Source organism: Schistocerca serialis, chromosome 2 (genome assembly GCF_023864345.2).
Source record: "Schistocerca serialis cubense isolate TAMUIC-IGC-003099 chromosome 2, iqSchSeri2.2, whole genome shotgun sequence".
In the NCBI taxonomy this organism is placed as follows: Eukaryota; Metazoa; Arthropoda; class Insecta; order Orthoptera; family Acrididae; genus Schistocerca; species Schistocerca serialis.
This window is the reverse complement of record NC_064639.1, coordinates 502,013,423-502,034,975: the sequence shown is the minus strand read 5'-3', so window position 1 is coordinate 502,034,975 and position 21,553 is coordinate 502,013,423. Positions and strand designations below refer to the sequence as shown.

Here is a 21,553-nt window from a genome sequence, read left to right as displayed (position 1 = left end):
TATTGGACTGTAGACTGCCGTAATTTTCGTCGTTAACAGGCGATGAGAAACGCACCAGCGTCTCCAAATCATGCAGAAATTCCTTGCAAGGTTAAACGGCGCCTTCTTCAAGCGGGACGCAGTATTTTATGTGTTTTTCGAAGTATTCATTGGAGTGCACTGAGACTCGTCATGCCATGCTGCCAATACAGTGTTTAATGCCCATGTTGTCTGTGCCGTCTGATGGACAATAAGCAGAGGCACCTGTGGGAGGTAGGCTGTTTTGGATGGTATGGTTGTTCACAGGTTGATACTGTCCAGCAATGAGGTGATACGTGATATGCTGACCCCACTGTTACGGTCTATGATGGTCGATAACAACGTTTGTGAGCAACACGTATCTCCCCACAGCAATGGTCTGTGGTGGAAACAGCTTTCGCCGTCTCGAGATACGCAGGATACATGCTTAACACAGTAGAACATGACAATACCAATACCTGCACGACCTCAGATACAGTCTATATGTCTGCCAACCATGATCTGGCTGCGATCAAATGCGCTGGTTTCGCACAAAAAAAGGTTCAAATGACATTCTAGCTCAAATGACATTCTAGCTCATTGAGGAAGAGGGTAAGGGACTTGACCATTGACTTATCAATGGTACCATCCCAGCATTCACCGTAAGAGTTTTGTGGAAATCATGAAATCCTAAAACAAGTTGCTTGATGAGGATGTCGACGGCACTTTCAACGGATTGTATCCCAATGTTAAACGTAGTGCTACCTCGCTCTATAAGTATTGGATTTTATGCCTCTGTAAGCTGTAGTCGAGTCGACGTAAGAAAATCTGTTGCTAGCTTTCAGCGGTTTATCATTGACGGCAGCAGGCGGAAATAATAGTCGCCTATAAAGTTGCGACAACACTGAGACGTTGCCATAAAGACGTTACAAAATCACGTTACGTGACTGGTTGAAGCAGGTACAAGATGCTGCCACGTCCACCCCTCTGAAACTGTCAGGAATCTTCTTACAGCGACTCCACTATAGCGGCGAGGCTAAATGTGCATTGTCTGTTTTCACACAGCCCCCTAGACCCTGAAGGGAAATTTTCTGAGAAAAAGACGCATACAATGGTCCTTTCAACTCTGTCTTGCAGACCAGTTCGTCCTTTTGGACGTCCCTGGAGACCGACAACTGACTGGGCTGTGATCCATTTTAGCAGCTGTAAAACACTGGATTCACATAGGATACAAGGTGCCGAATTCCAGTCTGTCGGTCAGTAAATCTTAACGTAACTTGTCAATTTAAAGTCCGATGCCATCTGGACCTCACGCCAGTCAGAGTCGCTTTTATTCAAATACGAAATTTAAAATTTGCGTAACAGATTTCAAAGAAAAGGCCCTTGCAAGTGAATAATGGGCCCAGGCTTTGCAAAACCACAACTGACCAGGCACCTCCATGAAAGTACAATCTCACTTACTGGTAACGGTCAGGTGAGGTGCACAAGCCATCACCACCCTATATTGTGAGAGACGACTCCCCTCAGGAGTCCAAATCCATTGAAAAATTTGAAAGTAACCTACCAGTCGCTCCTGCGAAAGAAAAACTCTGTGTAACTGCTAACGGTCAGGTGAGGTCCCGAGCTGTTGCCTCCTTATGAACCTGAGCGAGGGCACCCCTGCGAACCCCTCTGCCCAGAGAACACCCAAGACGACCGACGAAACTGAATCGAGAACACTTATCCTCGCTTCACGGAGGAAATTTTTATTACTTTAATGAAATCGAAACTACTCGTACACTGCCATAGTAAGAGTTACGTTTAACTATACAGGAAGGGGCGGGATAATGGTGCTGGCTACTTATCATATCGCAGTTATTTCCGTTATGTCTGATATAATCTTGTTCTCAGTTCAAATCAACTGGCGAAATTAATCTTAAAAGGCAATCAGAAAAATGGCAGATGCCATCCAGACTGCCCACTATCACGTGTGGCTCCCTTACGCAAAAGAGGGATCCTCAGTTCGCTTGATGACGAGGTCCACGTCTTTCCTTGGGCATATACAGAGTGTTTCAAAAATGACCGGTATATTTGAAACGGCAATAAAAACTAAACGAGCAGCGATAGAAATACACCGTTTGTTGCAATATGCTTGAGACAACAGTACATTTTCAGGCAGACAAACTTTCGAAATTACAGTAGTTACAATTGTCAACAACAGATGGCGCTGCGGTCTGGGAAACTCTATAGTACGATATTTTCCACATATCCACCATGCGTAGCAATAATATGGCGTAGTCTCTGAATGAAATTACCCGAAACCTTTGACAACTTGTCTGGCGGAATGGCTTCACATGCAGATGAGATGTACTGCTTCAGCTGTTCAATTGTTTCTGGATTCTGGCGGTACACCTGGTCTTTCACGTGTCCTCACAGAAAGAAGTCACAGGGGTTCATGTCTGGCGAATAGGGAGGCCAATCCACGCCGCCTCCTGTATGTTTCGGATAGCCCAAAGCAATCACACGATCATCGAAATAATCATTCAGGAAATTAAAGACGTCGGCCGTGCGATGTGGCCGGGCACCATCTTGCATAAACCACGAGGTGTTCGCAGTGTCGTCTAAGGCAGTTTGTACCGCCACAAATTCACGAAGAATGTCCAGATAGCGAGATGCAGTAATCGTTTCGGATCTGAAAAATGGGCCAATGATTCCTTTGGAAGAAATGGCGGCCCAGACCAGTACTTTTTGAGGATGCAGAGACGATGGGACTGCAACATGGGGCTTTTCGGTTCCCCATATGCGCCAGTTCTGTTTATTGACGAAACCGTAAACCAAATGCTGCCCACATGCATATCGCCGTCATCAATCCTGTGCACTATATCGTTAGCGAATGTCTCTCGTGCAGCAATGGTAGCGGCGCTGAGGGGTTGCCGCGTTTGAATTTTGTATGGATAGAGGTGTAAACTCTGGCGCATGAGACGATACGTGGACGTTGGCGTCATTTGGACCGCAGCTGCAACACGGCGAACGGAAACCCGAGGCCGCTGTTGGATCACCTGCTGCACTAGCTGCGCGTTGCCCTCTGTGGTTGCCGTACGCGGTCGCCCTACCTTTCCAGCACGTTCATCCGTCACGTTCCCAGTCCGTTGAAATTTTTCAAACAGATCCTTTATTGTATCGCTTTTCGGTCCTTTGGTTACATTAAACCTCCGTTGAAAACTTCGTCTTGTTGCAACAACACTGTGTTCTAGGCGGTGGAATTCCAACACCAGAAAAATCCTCTGTTCTAAGGAATAAACCATGTTGTCCACAGCACACTTGCACGTTGTGAACAGCACACGCTTACAGCAGAAAGACGATGTACAGAATGGCGCACCCACAGACTGCGTTGTCTTCTATATCTTTCACATCACTTGCAGCGCCATCTGTTGTTGACAATTGTAACTACTGTAATTTCGAAAGTTTGTCCGCCTGAAAATGTACTGTTGTCCCAAGCATATTGCAACAAACGGTGTATTTCTATCGCTGCTCGTTTAGTTTTTATTGCCGTTTCAAATGTACCGGTCATTTTTGAAACACCCTGTAGTACACTTCTGAACTTCCACCAGTGCTGGGCACAAATGACAACAATCAAAGATGGCAGCGAAAACCTCGATACACAATTGTCGCCTACTGGCACCACACCTTAGGCGTAGGGAAAAAGTACTGTGAATGATTATCCTGATCACACATCGAACTCCACAGTGTTATCTGATGTGAGGCGTGAGCTGCACTTGCTATGTGACTGAGGGAAGAGAGAGGAAGCCACACTGTCTGTCCTGCAACCACCAGGGTACACCCAGCCAACAGACCACACGATCATTTCTTTTTTTTTTTTTTATCACAGTGTAGAGTGCGCACAAAATATCTTGGCGCTTACCTGCTCAGGTAGCGCAGTAGGAGAGGGCACAACGGTAATGAAGGGGGCTCTGTTGTGAACCACAACGGTACAGTAGGGAGATGCAGTTTGACACCAGAAGCCAACGTACAAACATGTATCTCATGTAACTCACAGTTAGGCAGCCTGAGAAAGATCGCATTAACGTGTTATGTCAATATGACCACTAATCTGACGAATATAGACATGCAATGTCAACAGTTTGTAAGTACAGTACCGAAAAAGAAATAGCTGCATGAACAAAGAATTAACCAAACAAAAAAAAGGCTGATCATATGCTGCTGGCGTAGAGCCTCATTAAAAAAATAGAAAAATAAATAAATAAGTATTACGAATTTAATTATACCAGGTGATCAAAAAGTCAGTATAAATTTGAAAACTGAATAAATCACGGAAAAATGTAGATAGAGAGGTACAAATTGACACACGTGTTTGGAATAACATGGGCTTTTATTAGAACCAAAAAATACAAAAGTTCAAAAATGTCCGACAGATGGCGCTTCATCTGTACAGAATAGCAATAATTAGCATAACAAAGTAAGACAAAGCAAAGATGATGTTCTTTACAGGAAATGCTCAACATATCCACCACCATTCCTCAACAACAGCTGTAGTCGAGGGATAATGTTGTGAACAGCACTGTAAAGCATGTCCGGAGTTATGGTGAGGCATTGGCGTCGGATGTTGTCTTTCAGCATCCCTAGAGATGTCGGTCGATCACGATACACTTGCGACTTCAGGTAACCCCAAAGCCAATAATCGCACGGACTGAGGTCTGGGGACCTGGGAGGCCAAGCATGACGAAAGTGGCGGCTGACCACACGATCATCACCAAACGGCGCGTGCAAGAGATCTTTCACGCATCTAGCAATATGGGGTGGAGCGCCATCCTGCATAAACATCGTACGTTCCAGCAGGTGTTTATCAGCCAGGCTGGGGACGATGCGATTCCGTAACATATCGGCGTACCTCTCACCCGTCACGGTAGCAGTTACTGACGTTTTGCTGTCCAGCGCCATCTGTCGGACATTTTGTGAACTTTTTTTTTCTTGGTTCTAATAAAACCCCATGTTATTCCAAGCATATGTGTCAATTTTTACCTCTCTATCTACATTATTCCGTGGTTTATTAAGTTTTCAAATTTATTCGGACTTTTTGATCACCTGGTATATATAGACAACAACAATAATTTCGTGTGGCTCAGTAGCCTGGCGCAAGTCTTTCTACTGGACTCAGCTTTGGCGACCTTTGTCTCCCAGTTATCCAACCGAGGAAAGGGAACATACAGTTTAACATGGAATCCGAACCACACATTATTTCTTGCGACTCCTCACATCGTTGACAGGTGAAGGCTAGGTTAGAAGGAAAACCGAAAAAATCGGTGAATCAGCGGAGATTCGATCCCGCGACTTCTCAGTGTCCAGGCTCACGCTTTACTGTTAAACCAACAGGTCCAATATGTTTATGGGTAGTTCATGTATAAGTTTTGATCAGTGAGTTTGTGACTATCAAAATATGTGTCGTATATAGCCGTATCTTTTGACTGAATTGACTGAGAAGTTTAAATCATTTACACCGCCAAGCGACCTTAAACCTTAGTACATGAAATCAATTTCAATTTGATACCTCCACCTGTCCCTGAGAAAAAGGGGTCTTAACAGTGAGAGAGACAGACAGACAGACACACGGACAGACAGACAGAAAAGTGGCACCGTTTTAACTGACAGAACGCTAAGAAAGAGGTAAAAAGTGTAACGTAGCACAAAATCGTCACTTAGTATGATACTGACAATGTAAAACAACGAACAGGGGTCATGTGGATTTTATTTGTTAATCCCCCGACAACCTCTTCAGCAAAATAACTTAAAAATAAAATTTCCTCCTCTTTCTTTCATACAAGGGTTCTCCAGAACGTAAGTTCCGATCGGTCGTGGGACACGACAGTGAAAACTTGATGAAGCTTTGCACAGAAGTGCGGGTAGTGTCTCTAGTATGACTGTCGATCGCATCAAGACACTGCTTTCAGTTGTGAGCGCACTGTGAGCGAGTAAAGGTGCCTAGAACAACGATGTCTCCCGCCAAGTAGGAGGGGCCGCTGAGAGGCTTCGCCTTAATGAATGCAGCCCACCTAACACAACTGCCACGCACTTCCTTCTTCATGGTAATCCTCAGCTGCACTCTGCAGGGGCAGTGAAGACGCTCCTGCAACCTTTTCAATGGGAAGAGTTCGATCACCCACAACACAGCCCTAATTGGCTCGTCCTGAGTATCATCTCTGTTCACATGAAACGCTGGATACGAAGACAACACCTGGGCACAGGCTACGCGCTCTAGACCAGCGTAGAGAATTAGTGGAAAGCACAGGCGGCTGCCTTCTATGACGATGGTGTTGGAAATTTGGTATAACACTCCAACAAATGTCTAAGTCGGAGAGGCGACTATGTAGAGAAGTATCCGGAAAGTGTAGCTAACTCTTGCAAATAAAATGTTTCTGATTTTCACTGTGGTTTCCATTTAGCGACCAATCGGAACTTACTTTGTGCAAAACCCTCATATATTTCAGTAGTAGTGAAGTCCTAGGAAGTACTCGTTGCTAAAGCCCGCCCGGTTAGCCGATCGGTCTAACGCTCGGCTTTCCGGAGCGGGAAGGAGCGCCTGGTCCCCGGCACGAATCCGCCCGGTGGACTTGTGTCGAGATCTGGTGAGCTGGCCAGTCTGTGGGTGGTTTTTAGGTGGTTTTCCATCTGCCTCGGTGAATGCAGGCTGGTTGCCCTTATTCCGCCTCAGCTACACTATGTCGGCGATTGCTGCGCAAACACGTTATCGGCACAGGCGTACACCATCATTGCTCTACCACGCAAACATAGGGGTTACACTTGTCTGGTGTGAGACGATCACTGGTTGGGTCCACTGGGGACCGCACCGCACAATAACCCTGGGTTTGGTGTGGGGCGGCCCAGGGGTGAAGTGGGCTGCAGCAGTCGTCGTGGGGTTGTGGTCGACTGCGACTGCGGCGGGGATAGAGCCTCTGTGTCGTTTCTAGGTCCTCGGTTAACATATAAAATACATACAACTCGTAGCTATGTTTTCCCTCTCCTCCGTTACTCTCATTATTGTGCCATTGCAATAGCTAGCGGTCCTGCAGACCTCTCAAGCACAGTATTTAAAGAGATTTTTGTTCCCTCGCATGCCTCTTTCGAAATAAATTTAGTGTCACTACATATAATCACACGTGCCTGGGTCTGCAGTACTTTCTCCGCAGCTGTAGAGTGCAAAGACCCTGACGCTGTGCTATGTGTTAAAGAGATAGCAACAAGAACGGTCGAAGTGCGCAGGTCGGCAGACGACAGCCCGCTGAGGCAGCCGCCCCTTCGGAACAACGGGATGGACTCGCCCAGTTCTGCGCCGGTGCCACGTTATTCTGCGCGGGCTCTCCTCGCAGCTGCCTCTGGAGTTAGTGTTTGTTCCTGTGTTGTGGACAGGTGCTGAGCGCGGCGTGCCTGGTGTTCAAGCGCGTGACGGACGACGAGGCGCGCCGCCAGCGGCTGGCGGACCTGCGGCTGGGCCGCGAGTGGCCGCTGTACCGCGCCGTTGCCATCAGCATCGACGGCTCCGTCGCCACCAACGTCGTCTTCGGCGCCTACGTGCTCATCTCGCTCGCGCTCCTCGTCGGACACCTCACCGGCGAGCTGGGCCCCCAGCGCTGGCGCATGGTTCGTAGTTTACCCGCTCACCTACTCTCACATCGTTACACTTCATTCTGCTCTACCTGAAGACACTCGTAGGTTTGCGGTACATTATACACTACTGGTCACTAAAATTGCTACACCACGAAGAAGACGTGCTACAAAAGCGATATTTAACCGACACGAAGAAGATGTTGTGATATGCAAATCATTAGCTTTTCAGAGCATTCACAAAAGGTTGGCGCTGGTGGGGACACCTACAACGTGCTGACATGAGGAAAGTTTCCAAACGATTTCTCGTACACTAACAGCAGTTGACCGGCGTTGCCTGGTGAAACGTTGTAGTGATGCGTCGTGTAAGGAGGAGAAATGCGTACCATCACGTTTCCGACTTTGATAAGGTCGGATTGTAGTCTATCGGGATTGCGGTTTATCGTATCGCGACATTGCTGCTCGCATTGGTGGAGATCCAATGACTGTTAGAAGAATATAGAATCAGTGGGTTGAGGAGGGTAATACGGAACGCCGTGCTGGATCCCAACGGCCCCGTATCACTAGCAGTCGCGATGACAGGCATCTTATCCGCATGGCTGTAATGGATCGTGCAGCCACGTCTGGATTCCTCAGTCAACAGATGGGGCCGGCCGTGTCACCGAGCGGTTCTAGGCGCTTCAGTCTGGAACCGCGCGACCGCTACGGTCGCCGGTTCGAATCCTGCCTCGGGCATGGATGTGTGTGATGTACGAGGGCAGTTCAATAAGTAATGCAACACATTTTTTTTCTCGGCCAATTTTGGTTGAAAAAACCGGAAATTTCTTGTGGAATATTTTCAAACATTCCCGCTTCGTCTCGTATAGTTTCATTGACTTCCGACAGGTGGCAGCGTTGCACGGAGCTGTTAAAATGGCGTCTGTAACGGATGTGCGTTGCAAACAACGGGCAGTGATCGAGTTTCTTTTGGCGGAAAACCAGGGCATCTCAGATAGTCATAGGCGCTTTGCAGAATGTCTACGGTGATCTGGCAATGGACAAAAGCACGGTGAGTCGTTGGGCAAAGCGTGTGTCATCATCGCCGCAAGGTCAAGCAAGACTGTCTGATCTCCCGCGTGCGGGCCGGCCGTGCACAGCTGTGACTCCTGCAATGGCGGAGCGTTCGAACACACTCGTTCGATATGATCGACGGATCACCATCAAACAACTCAGTGCTCAACTTGACATCTCTGTTGGTAGTGCTGTCACAATTGTTCACCAGTTGGGATATTCAAAGGTTTGTTCCCGCTGGGTCCCTCGTTGTCTAACCGAACACCATAAAGAGCAAAGGAGAACCATCTGTGCGGAATTGCTTGCTCGTCATGTGGCTGAGGGTGACAATTTCTTGTCAAAGATTGTTACAGGCGATGAAACATGGGTTCATCACTTCGAACCTGAAACAAAACGGCAATCAATGGAGTGGCGCCACACCCACTCCCCTACCAAGAAAAAGTTTAAAGCCATACCCTCACCCGGTAAAGTCATGGTTACAGTCTTCTGGGACGCTGAAGGGGTTATTCTGTTCGATGGCCTTCCCCATGGTCAAACGATCAACTCTGAAGTGTATTGTGCTACTCTTCAGAAATTGAAGAAACGACTTCAGTGTGTTCGTAGGCACAAAAATCTGAACGAACTTCTCCTTCTTCATGACAACGCAAGACCTCACACAAGTCTTCGCACCCGAGAGGAGCTCACAAAACTTCAGTGGACTGTTCTTCCTCATGCACCCTACAGCCCCGATCTCGCACCGTCGGATTTCCATATGTTTGGCCCAATGAAGGACGCAATCTGTGAAAGGCACTACGCGAATGAAGAAGTTATTGACGCAGTACGACGTTGGCTCCGACATCGACCAGTGGAATGGTACCGTGCAGGCATACAGGCCCTCATTTCAAGGTGGCGTAAGGCCGTAGCATTGAATGGAGATTACGTTGAAAAATAGTGTTGTGTAGCTAAAAGATTGGGGAATAACCTGGTGTATTTCAATACTGAATAAAACAACCCCTGTTTCAGAAAAAAAATGTGTTGCATTACTTATTGAACTGCCCTCGTACTTAGCTTAGTGAGGTTTAAGCGGTTCTAAGTTCTATGGGACTGATGACCTCAGATGTTAAGTCCCATAGTGCTCAGAGCTTTTTGAACCAACAGATGCAAGACAACAACCATCTGCACGAACAGTTCGAAGACGTTTGCAGCAGCATGGACCATCAGCTCGGAGACCGTGGCTGCGGTTACCCTTGACGCTGCATCACAGTCAGGAGCGCCTGCGATGGTGTACTCGACGACGAACCTGGGTGCACGAATGGCAAAACGTCATTTTTTCGGATGAATCCAGGTTCTGATTACACTGTCATGATGGTCGCGCTGTGAACGCATATTGGAAGCGTGCATTCGTCATCGCCATACTGGCGTATCATCCGGCGTGATGGTATGGGGTGCCATTGGTTACACGTCTCGGTCACCTCTTGTTCGCACTGACGTTACATTTCAGATGCATTACGACCCCTGCCTCTAACCTTCATTAGATCCCTGCGAAACCCTACATTTCAGCAGGATAATGCACGACCGCATGTTGCAGGTCCTGTATGGCCTTTCTGGATACAGAAAACGTTCGACTGCTGCCCTGGTCAGCACATTCTCAAGATCTCTCACCAATTGAAAACGTCTGATCAATGCTGGCAGAGCAACTGGCTCGTCGCAATACGCCAGTTACTACTTTTGATGAACTGTGCTATCGTGTTGAAGCTGCATAGGCAGCTGTACCTGTACACGCCATCCAAGCTCTGTTTGACGCAATGCCCAGGCGTATCAAGGCCGTTATTACGGCCAGAGGTGGTTGTTCTGGGTACTGATATCTCAGGATCTATGCACCCAAATTGCGTGGAAATGTAATCACATGTCAGTTCTAGTATAATATATTTGTCCAATGTATACCCGTTTATCATCTGCATTTCTTCTTGTTGCAGCGATTTTAATGGCCAGTAGTGTATAATGGTCAGAGAGTTCTGGACCAGTTTGTAAACTGTAAAACGTTTCCAAGAGCAGATGTGACCTCTCGCCATGATTTATTGCTTATGAACCGCAGATTAAAATAGAAGATATTACAGAAACCTAGAAATTTAAAGAGATGTAGCCTGGATAAACTGAAAAAATCAGATGTTGTTGAGAATTTCAAGTGGACTATGGAATGCAGCAGAATATGGCTGGGTAACTTTCAGAGATGACATTATAAAGGTAGCAGAAGTCCTAGTAGAAATTCTTAGATAACAAACGAGGTGTTGCTTTTAAATGACGAAAGAAGAAATTATAAAAGTGCAGCAGATAAAACTGAAAAAAGGGAATACAGACGCATAAAAAATTAGACTGCCGAAAAGGGCAAAATGGCTAAGTAGATATAGCCCTTTTTGGGAGGCCAAATGCAAGGCTGTAGAAGCGAGCATGTTTATGCGAAGCACAGATATAGCCTATAGGAAAATGAAAGAGACCTTCGAATAAAAGCGAGGCATTTTTGTGAATATCAAGTACTCAGATAGCAAGCCAATAGTAAACAAAAAAGGGAGCGCTGAGAGATGGAAGGAATATGTAGAAAGGACATGAATTTGGCGATAATATTATAGAGAGAGTTCAGGAGACTGGAGATGTGGTACTGCAACGATAATTTGATAGGAGAAGGGAAAAACTAAGTCGAAAAAGACACCTGCAACAGACGATGTTCCCTCAGAATTATTGAGATCCTTGGCAGAGCCAACCACGACTAAACTAGTTTCTGTATGTCCATCTTTTCAGAGATGGTTGCGAGATACGGTTGTTCGGTACAGAATGTCAAAGCCAATGCCTTTCAGCCGTCTAATTTCCGAACTGTTATTTTATTGGGTTGCCAGTTTCGGTGATTTACTACGCCATCTTCAGGTCCTCTGACCGACGTGTCGGAAGATTCCAACCTCGGTTCCGGTCAAAATAGGGGCCAGGATTCAAAGACTGATATCTGTACATTTCTGTTTGGTACAGTGATCACTTCAACCATCATTTGCCGACTGTCGGCAGATTCTATTGCTAATCTGAGAAGATATCCTCAAGAAAGGTAAACTTGCCTTTATGTAAGTTGCAGATTTGCGGAATATTTTTCATAATGTTGTCTGGACTGCACTCTTTGAAATTCTAGATATTACAGGAGCCGGCCGAAGTGGCCGAGCGGTTCTAGGCGCTACAGTCTGGAACCGCGCGACCGCTACGGCCGCAGGTTCGAATCCTGCCTCGGGCATGGATGTGTGTGATCTCCTTAGGTTAGTTAGGTTTAAGTAGTTCTAAGTTATAGGGGACTGATGACCACAGCAGCTAAGTCCCATAGTGCTCAGAGCCATTTTTTTTGTTACAGGAATCAAATACAAAGAACGAGAAGAATCGTAGGAAATTAAGCTAATCAGTAGTTGAGAAAGGATTGAGACAGGGATGTAACGTATCCCCAAAGCAGGATAGCTACAGGCATCTGGAAACAGATAACGGCCCTAATTCCAAGGTGACTCCTCCCCAGACACCTCCCCCCGCCCCCCCCCTCCCCCCCCCCCCCTCAGCCAGGGGATCCTCTGCCCTGGCCATGCATCTAAGGCAACTGGGCAACTGTATGTGGTACAGTTAGGGTCCCATCCATCCCTATTCCCCTACACACCCCTCCCATTCTCACTGTACCATTAAGAAGCAAGCTCCCTCTCCCACTTTTATTACTGGAGTTATTGCCCGGGCCTTATCATTTGTGATTTGTATGCTGTAGTGGAAGAATCACCAGCAGTAAGGTTATCCTACTTCAAAAATTTATGACATAATACACTTTCACATTACAGTCTGTGGCTGAATTAGTATAAATTAATGATGTTATGGCATATTCTGCAAAAAATATGAATGTAATCTGAAGTGTTAGTTGAGCTGTTTAATCATTCCATAAAAGCTAAACATCCGATCCCCGCTGACCTACAGGAAAGGGAAGCTCCCCATAAGATAATGCAAATTTAAGGGAAATAATGTCGCACAGTGGATAAGATCTTATTACATCAGAATTACTAGGGGTGGCCCAATTAAATATGAAAGTGTGGATACCATGACTCACACTGATGTATTAATGAAGTGATTTATCGAACTACCACAGGAAACTAGCAGTCAGAGTATCAATTATTTTCCCGCTGAGTCAAGCATATAAATATTTAATAAGTGGACAAGAGATTGCAAATACGAACTACAGGGTTTGCAAAATATTAAACTCCACTACTGGCCATTAAAATTGACACCAACGTAAAAATGTAACGTCCACTGTTCAAAGTGCCGTCAATGCGAACAAGAGGTGACCGAGACGTGTAACCAATGGCACCCCATACCATCACGCTGGGTGATACGCCAATATGGCGATGACGAATACACGCTTCCAATGTGCGTTCACCGCGATGTCGCCAAACACAGATGCGACCATCACGATGCTGTAAACAGAACCTGGATTCACCCGAAAAAATGACGTTTTGCCATTCGTGTACCCAGGTTCGTCGTTGAGTACACCATCGCAGGCGGTCCTGTCTGTGATGCAGCGTCAAGGGTAACCGCAGCCATGGTCTCCGAGCTGATAGTCCATGCTGCTGCAAACGTCGTCGAACTGTTCGTGCAGATGGTTGTTGTCTTGCAGACGTCCCCATCTGTTGACTCAGGGATCGAGACGTGGCTGCACGATCCGTTACAGCCATGCGGATAAGATGCCTGTCGTCTCGACTGCTAGTGATACGAGGCCGTTGGGATCCAGCACGGCGTTCCGTATAACCCTCCTGAACCCACCAGTTCCATATTCTGCTAACAGTCATTGGATCTCAACCAACGCGAGCAGCAATGTCGCGAAACGATAAACCGCAATCCCGATAGGCTACAGTCCGACCTTTATCAAAGTCGGAAATGTGATGGTACGCATTTCTCCTCCTTACACGAGGCATCACTACAACGTTTCACCAGGCAACGCCGTTCAACTGCTGTTTGTGTATGAGAAATCGGTTGGAAAATTTCCTCATGTCAGCACGTTGTAGGTGTCGCCACCGGCGCCAACCTTGCGTGAATGCCCTGAAAAGCTAATCATTTGCATATCACAGCATCTTCTTCCTGTCGGTTAAATTTCGCGTCTGTGGCACGTCATTTTCGTGGTGAAGCAATTTTAATGGCCAGTAGTGTATATGAAGGGTGGCAATATTTATGTTATTTTTTATTCCATTTGGTTTCATCTTCTTGTACTGATGTATGCATCAGGTCACACATCATTCGCATCAATACGTGAAGATGCAGTAGATCCTGAGTGGTTCGTTCCGAGCCTCGTCTGTATTTTGAAAGCAATATATGGATACTTTCTTACTGGCTTGCTAGGCCTAACGCAAGAAAGGATTTTCTGTTTGGGTTGTCTCCCTTAGCCTTTGGAGTTTCTCCTCCACCACAAGGCAGTGGTTCCCTTCCCATTTAATCCACAGAAAGGACGGTTGCCACATCTGCCAGCTTCTCTGTTCCGAAGTCCTTCTTCTCCGCCGTCGCTGCCATTAAGGTCTTCATCCGTGTCCCTGGATATTGGTTCCGTGTCCCCACAAGACTGGGTCCCTGCCTGAACTCAGCCATCCTAGCACTCCGGCCTACTGAAGTGTAGGATGTCCACCCCCGCGACGTGGACGCGCCAGACAGGAATTACCCCAGTGGAGGAATAGGGAAGGGCACCCTACCTACCTGGAGCCGGGTTAATGATTGTGTATGGTGCCACAATCAAAGGCGTTTCGACCAACTTACTGCGGTCGTCGGCAATTTAGTTATTTTAGTAATTTACAATGACGCGGGTCAATACCAAAAGGTATTTTATCCAGAATGACACCAGCCATGGAACCCTACGAACTTACGGTTAAATATGTTTGCTAAAAGTTTTAATGTCATTTTTCTTATACTCAGTGGATTGTACTACACTGACTAAATTTAACTTCATGTTCCCCGTCTAACAACCTCTTACCCCGTAGTTGCCACGATACTTATATGTACCCATGAGGATAGTGGCCAACTTTACTTAACTCATGGCTGGAGTCACCACCCACAATTAAAATTAAGCCCATATTGAAATATTACTTTTGTTTTTTACTGAGCAGGAATACACTCTTAAAAAGCTCTTAACGTTAGCTGACGTTTTTTGAACGGCCGTTAATTGTCATTATATTATTGTATGTATGTATATATCATTGTATATTAGATATTGTATATACTTTTGCATATTGTATATTATATGTAGTTGTTGCTGTATTGTTGTAAAATACTGCGGAGAAACGCGGGCCGCACGAATACTTGATTCGGGCCGTATGCAGCTCGAGGGCGCTGTGTAGATGATAGCGCACGAGGCTGCAGTCTTTCGCTCGCGTTCAAAAATGGTTCAAATGGCTCTGAGCACTATGGGATTTAACATCTGAGGTCATCAGTCCCCTAGAACTTATAAGTACTTAAACCTAACTAACCTAAGGACATCACACACATCCATGCTCGAGGCAGGATTCGAACCTGCGACCGTAGCAGCAGCGCAGTTCCGGACTGACCGCTCGGTCACCGCGGCCGGCTCGCTCGCGTTCGATCCTTATTACCGTCCCAAGTTCTATTTTCGGATTGATCTCTTGTTGGGTTTTAGGAAAGTAAACGAAACCGTCTCTGGCGGGCCGCTTGATTTTGCGCGCGCAACGGCCTGACTGGCTAACTTCATTGGTAGTTAACTCGGAAACGATGCAACGTATAGAATTTTTTTTTAAATATTTATTTCTCATCACAGTCTACCCTGCAGCACCCAGACTGTTTCTGACCACGCTGTACAGGTTACAGCAAAATAATATTTGTAACTAATGTAGTCGCCTGATTCATTAGACCTAATAAAGGCACCTACAATAATTCACTCTCACATTTTTGTTTCACTTTTGTTCTAACAGACGCTCTTCTACGTGGTGGCCCATGATTCGCCAGAGGACACATCTTTTCTTGCTCCAGCCAGAATAGCTTTCCATGTAAGATATGAGTGATTCCGTCGTGTGAGATTGTTTCTACAGTTGTTTGCCTTCGGTGTATATTAACGACCTGGCATAAAGTTTTTAAGGTCTCAAGAACTGTTCCTCGTCCCTGTATGCCGATAACTGCGCCTGCAGTCACTCGCAGACAACGTGCTACGGCAGCAACAGCAGTATAACAAGGCCGTTACAGTGCAAAATAATCACGCTATTGTTCAGAACATGTGAAGGGCTTATTTCAATAGTGGTACAAGTCCATTTTTGTTCATTCTGAGATACAAAGTCCTACAGTTACACGAGAACTGAAAAATCTGCAGTGGAGATACCAGAAATATTCAAGCATATAGATTCTTGCTAGAGATGAACCTTTCTTTCTGTTTGTTTGGATCATTAATTTGAGAAGCATTATAGGCAGAAAAGTGGAGGTAATGGACTTGTACCACTATTGAAATAAGCCCTTCATGTAATCTGTGTGGAAATGTTAACTGGAAAGGAGAGAAGCTTCCTGATTTACAAATACTTTCAATTTAGTAAAGCTAACGAATATTAGTCACCTACAACGATCGAAGCTCTTGCATACGCCATCCAAGCAAACGCGAAATCGATGTTGTGGCATAACCGCCTAGAAGAAACCATCACAGAACTTAAGCTAGAGGTGTTAAATTCGTCATGTAGCCCACCAGTATAGAGTCAGAGCAACTTACAAATAGACATCACTCTAGCAAATATGGCTGCGGTATGCCGTGTGAAAGACTGGATGGTTGAGAGTGGAATGCAATCGTGTGATAGAAATATCATACACTGTATCAGTACTGGAAAGATAACCCAAGACGCCACATTTAAAGGGCAAGAACTGCCAGTGGCTATACACAGGCGTAGATGCCTATCATAAGAGGTTCTAGAGCAGTACCTTTCATCTTGATCGAGACACAGCAGAAACTGAGATATGAAATAAGGACAGCCAGGAAGCTCTACTATACCAGAGAAGCATGAGTCAAGGGGAAAGAATTCGAACTCTACAGGCATGTTAAACAACATATTACGGAAGACGCCTGATACGCCCGCTCAACCCGCTGGGCAGAACAGGTGATTAGGATTGTGGAAAGGGCCAAATAAGGTTAGGGTCAGTTTCACCTTTAAATTATGTTGTTGTTGTTGTAGTCTTCAGTCCTGAGACTGGTTTGATGCAGCTTTCCATGCTACTCTATCCTGTGCAAGCTTCTTCATCTCCCAGTACCTACTACAACCTACATCCTTCTGAATCTGCTTAGTGTATTGATCTCTTGGTCTCCCTCTACGATTTTTACCCTCCACACTGCCCTCCAATGCTAAATTTGTGATCCCTTGATGCCTCAAAACATGTCCTACCAACCGATCCCTTCTTCTAGTCAAGTTGTGCCACAAACTTCTCTTCTCCCCAATCCTATTCAATACCTCCTCATTAGTTATGTGATCTACCCACCTTATCTTCAGCATTCTTCTGTAGCACCACATTTCGAAAGCTTCTATTCTCTTCTTGTCCAAACTGGTTATCGTCCATGTTTCACTTCCATACATGGCTACACTCCATACAAATACTTTCCGAAACGACTTCCTGACACTTAAATCTATACTCGATGTTAACAAATTTCTCTTCTTCAGAAACGCTTTCCTTGCCATGGCCAGTCTGCATTTTATATCCTCTCTACTTCGACCATCATCAGTTATTTTACTCCCTAAATAGTTAAATTATAGTTTATTGTAATTTAATAACACATTTACAACCAATGCGGCACATAGCCGAACTTTTACAACTACGAGTATATATATATATATATATATATATATATATATATATATATATATATATATATACTACTGGCCGTTCAAATTGCTGCAGCAAGAAGAAATGCAGATGATAAACGGGTATTCATTGCACAAATATATTATACAGGAACTGACATGTGATTACATGTTCACGCAGTTTGACTGCATATATTCTGAGAAATCAGTACCTAGAACAACCACCTCTGCCCTTGATACGCCTGGGCATTGCGTCAAACAGAGCTTGGATGGCGTGTACAGGTACAGCTGCCCATGCAGCTTCAACACGATACCACAGTTCATCAAGAGTAGTCACTGGCGTATTGTGACGAGCCGAGCCAGTTGCTCGGCCAGCACTGACCAGACGTTTTCAATTGGTGAGAGATCTGGAGAATGTGCTGACCAGGGCAGCAGTCGAACATTTTCTGTATCTAGAAAGGCCCGTACAGGGCCTGCAGCATGCGGTCGTGCATTATCCTGCTGAAATGTAGGGTTTCGCAGGGATCGAATGATGGGTAGAGCCGCGGGTCGTAACACATCTGAAATGTAACGTCCACTGTTCAAAGTGCCGTCAATGCGAACAAGAGGTGACCGAGACGCGTAACCAATGTTACCCCATACCATGACGCCGGCTGATACGCCAGTATGGCGATGACGAATACACGCTTCCAATGTGCGTTCACCGCGATGTCGCCAAACACGGATGCGACCATCATGATGCTGCAAACAGAACCTGGATTCATCCGAAAAAATGACTTTTTGCCATTCGTGTACCCGGGTTCGTCGTTGAGTACTCCATCGCAGGCGCTCCTGTCTGTGATGCAGCGTCAAGGGTAACCGCAGCCATGGTCTCCGAGCTGATAGACCATGCTGCTGCAAACATCGTCGAACTGTTCGTGCAGATGGTTGTTGTCTTGCAAACGTCCCCATCTGTTGACTCAGGGATCGAGACGTGGCTGCACGATCCGTTACAGTCATGCGGATAAGATGCCTGTCATCTCGACTGCTTGTGATACGAGGCCGTTGGGATCCAGCACGGCGTTCCGTATTACCCTCCTGAACCTACCAGTTCCATATTCTGCTAACAATCATTGGATCTCGACCAACGCTAGCAGCAATGTCGCGTTACAATAAACCGCAATCGCGATAGGCTACAATCCGACCTTTATCAAAGTCGGAAACGTGATGGTACGCATTTCTCCTCCTTACACGAGGCATCACAACAACGTTTCACCAGGCAACGCCGGTCAACTGCTGTTTGTGTATGAGAAATCGGTTGGAAACTTTCCTCATGTGAGCATGTTGTAGGTGTCGCCACCGGCGCCAACCTTGTGTGAATGCTCTGAAAAGCTAGTCATTTGCATATCACAGCATCTTCTTCCTGTCGGTTAAATTTCGCGTCTGTAGGACGTCATCTTCCTGGTCTAGCAATTTTAATGGCCAGTAGTATATATATATATTCAGCTAGGCTGAAAGCCTCAAGGCAAGGGTGGATAGGCACACATAAACAAGATGCAATACAAACGAGTGAAGGCCCACAATAAAATTTAGTAGATTTTAAAATAAATTACCATAACCTTTCAAAGGCAGAAGGCCGCAATGTTTAAGCTTGAAAGGTAATTTTAAGAATAAGGTTCCAAGGCTGAAGGCTCACAATTAATTTTCCAAAATTAAAAAATATATAACCTTAAGCCTTAAGTTTTAAGTAGCTGGAACCGGACTAAAAGAAAAGACAACCCAATGGCAATAATCTTTCAGCAAATAGCCACTTGCCGGAATTCAAACTCACTTACATAAAACACAGTAAAACAAAGAATTTTTTTATCGTTCACCATGATGGATTATAAACAGAGAATTAAACACTGGTGAGAAAGTCAATAAAGACTACAGCATTCAGAAGACTCCAGGGGGTCGGTCTGCCCTCGTTCACTTAGGTGAGACAGGTGGTGAGCCCAACTACACTTGATCAGTCGGAACCTAGCCAAGAGACAGCCACAGACTGACTGACAAACGACTTGCTTGCCACCAATCAGTACATGAGAATTCAAACACAAAATGTTACGGGCGTGATTATCCACAATCAAATATGTATATGTATTAAGCTGTCAAAACTACACACCGTGTTGGACAGCGACAACAGGTGAGGAAATGACACTGCGTTAGTGGCCAGGGCAGGAAAGCGCAACACTAACGGCCACAAGGCAGAAAATTCCGCTGTTGCACTTGAATTGTAGTCAACCAATAAAGTTAATTCCACCTCATGGCGGCTAAATCTCAGCAATACAAATACTCGGTGTTGCTCACAGGAAAAGCTCCCTAACTGCAAACCACCGAAACGAACCATACAACATGAATTGACGTGGCTTGGGTACTTGAAACCACTACCCAACTTTGACGTCCTGGGTCGGTGAACAACGAAGCTCGTAGTGATCAGGCAGCTCCACACACGCTCCGACACTGCGCAGGGACCGCCAGTGGCCCCAGCCGATTGCACCGCGCAGGGATAACCTCCCTGATCCGCAGCAACCGACCGACTCCCCTCAGAATGGCGACAACATCTAAAATAGTCGTCAGTGGAGATAACGCCAACTACACACACAACCTGACAAACACTTGAACGAGGACCTGAACGATACCCAACAGTAACTAAGCATGCACGAAAACAAATCGGCAGTCGATGCAAACACACACACAGCCGACCCATGAACGATGGGTGAGCCACAACGCGTCGTCCGGTAGGAAGACCGACCGACGATCCACCAAGACCATGGCCTGGCTCAAGTGAAGCATGGCGGCAATGGTCGGGCGAGCCATGTCGACGCAGACCTCACTGCTGCTCCAACCCGACTGCACTAGTGCCGCATTGCAACTCCCTGACTGGCAGGTCCAGACTGCGTTCCAGACGCGTAGACGCGTTCCAACTGACTGGCAGCCCGAACTCGCGACCCGAACTCCTCTTAGGACAGACAACGACCGGGAAGTAATAGCAGTCGAGCAAGGATACGACGAGAGTTGATATATCGATATGCACTGCTAACGCCGCTTATGGTCAGGCAAAGCAGCAACTCACTGACAGTAGTGAGGTGGAAGTACGATAAAAACAGGGTGTAAAATACATGATGGCGGGAACACGAGCCACGCACGGCTCAACGCCTGGAAAACAAAAATGGGAGAATGGAAAGGAGATGTGGCTGGGCTGTGTTATACAAAATTGTCAGAGAGAAACGAACACCAACTGTCTTGTCCAGGCTCGAAAGAAACGATGGGACGGTATCAGAAAACTGGGAACAGCGAGCTGCCCTGATAATGAAATCACTGCTTCCTGGTGATGCCGAAGAAGGCTAAACAATAGGTCAGTAGGCCAGCGGAGATTACGATCAATGTTATGAGAAGACTAAAGAAATAATAAGCTAGTGGATCCCTTCGCACAATAAGAAATTAGGCAAACAATTTTAATATTAAAAAAAGACAAAAATGTCTAGGACAAGTTGGGATCCCTGCAAAAGTAGAACAAATCTCATTAGACCAATTACATACCTATCTGTGGAACTGTACGACGAGTGTCTTCTGTGGGAATTGTCTCTGCACCGTGGAAGAGTGCTGATGTAGTACTTAACAATAATGGGTAAGACAAAGATGCTATGATACCCGAGTTCTACAGATCAATTTGTTTTCTGAAAGTTGCCCGTGAGATATTTAAAAAAACTATAATGAAAAAGATTGCAACAACATATATTATTACTCGAGATCAGCACTCACCAGTACGGATTCAGAAAACGCAAGGAAATTAAAGACGGAGTAGATAGGCGATCCCACTAGCGACAGACGCTGATTTTATTTACGGTCTAGCGTTAATGGTAGACGTTACTGACGCTTTCAATAACCTATAGCATCCAGCTTTCTTTGATCTGAGGTGCTGTACCACTGTCTCAGATACTACTGCCATGGAAAACATGCGTCTTTAATATGCCTAGTAAAGGACATGACGAAGGCCGTATCGACAGGTTGTTAGCAGACTTCAGGCAGAGTTCTCACCACTTCCACCACTGGTTTGCCATTCTTCTATTGAGGACACCAGTCTTGCT

The 21,553-nt window shown here is 45.9% G+C and overlaps 1 protein-coding gene across 1 annotated transcript in view; it reads left to right on the top strand.

The window, feature by feature from the left end:
- LOC126456146 (uncharacterized) overlaps positions 1 to 21,553 on the top strand; it is a 172,209-nt gene that overhangs the window by 122,528 nt on the left and 28,128 nt on the right. The window contains exon 2 of the mRNA XM_050091900.1: positions 7,399 to 7,629. Coding sequence (XP_049947857.1) covers positions 7,399 to 7,629 — 231 coding nt within the window. The remainder of the gene's footprint in view (positions 1 to 7,398; positions 7,630 to 21,553) is intronic.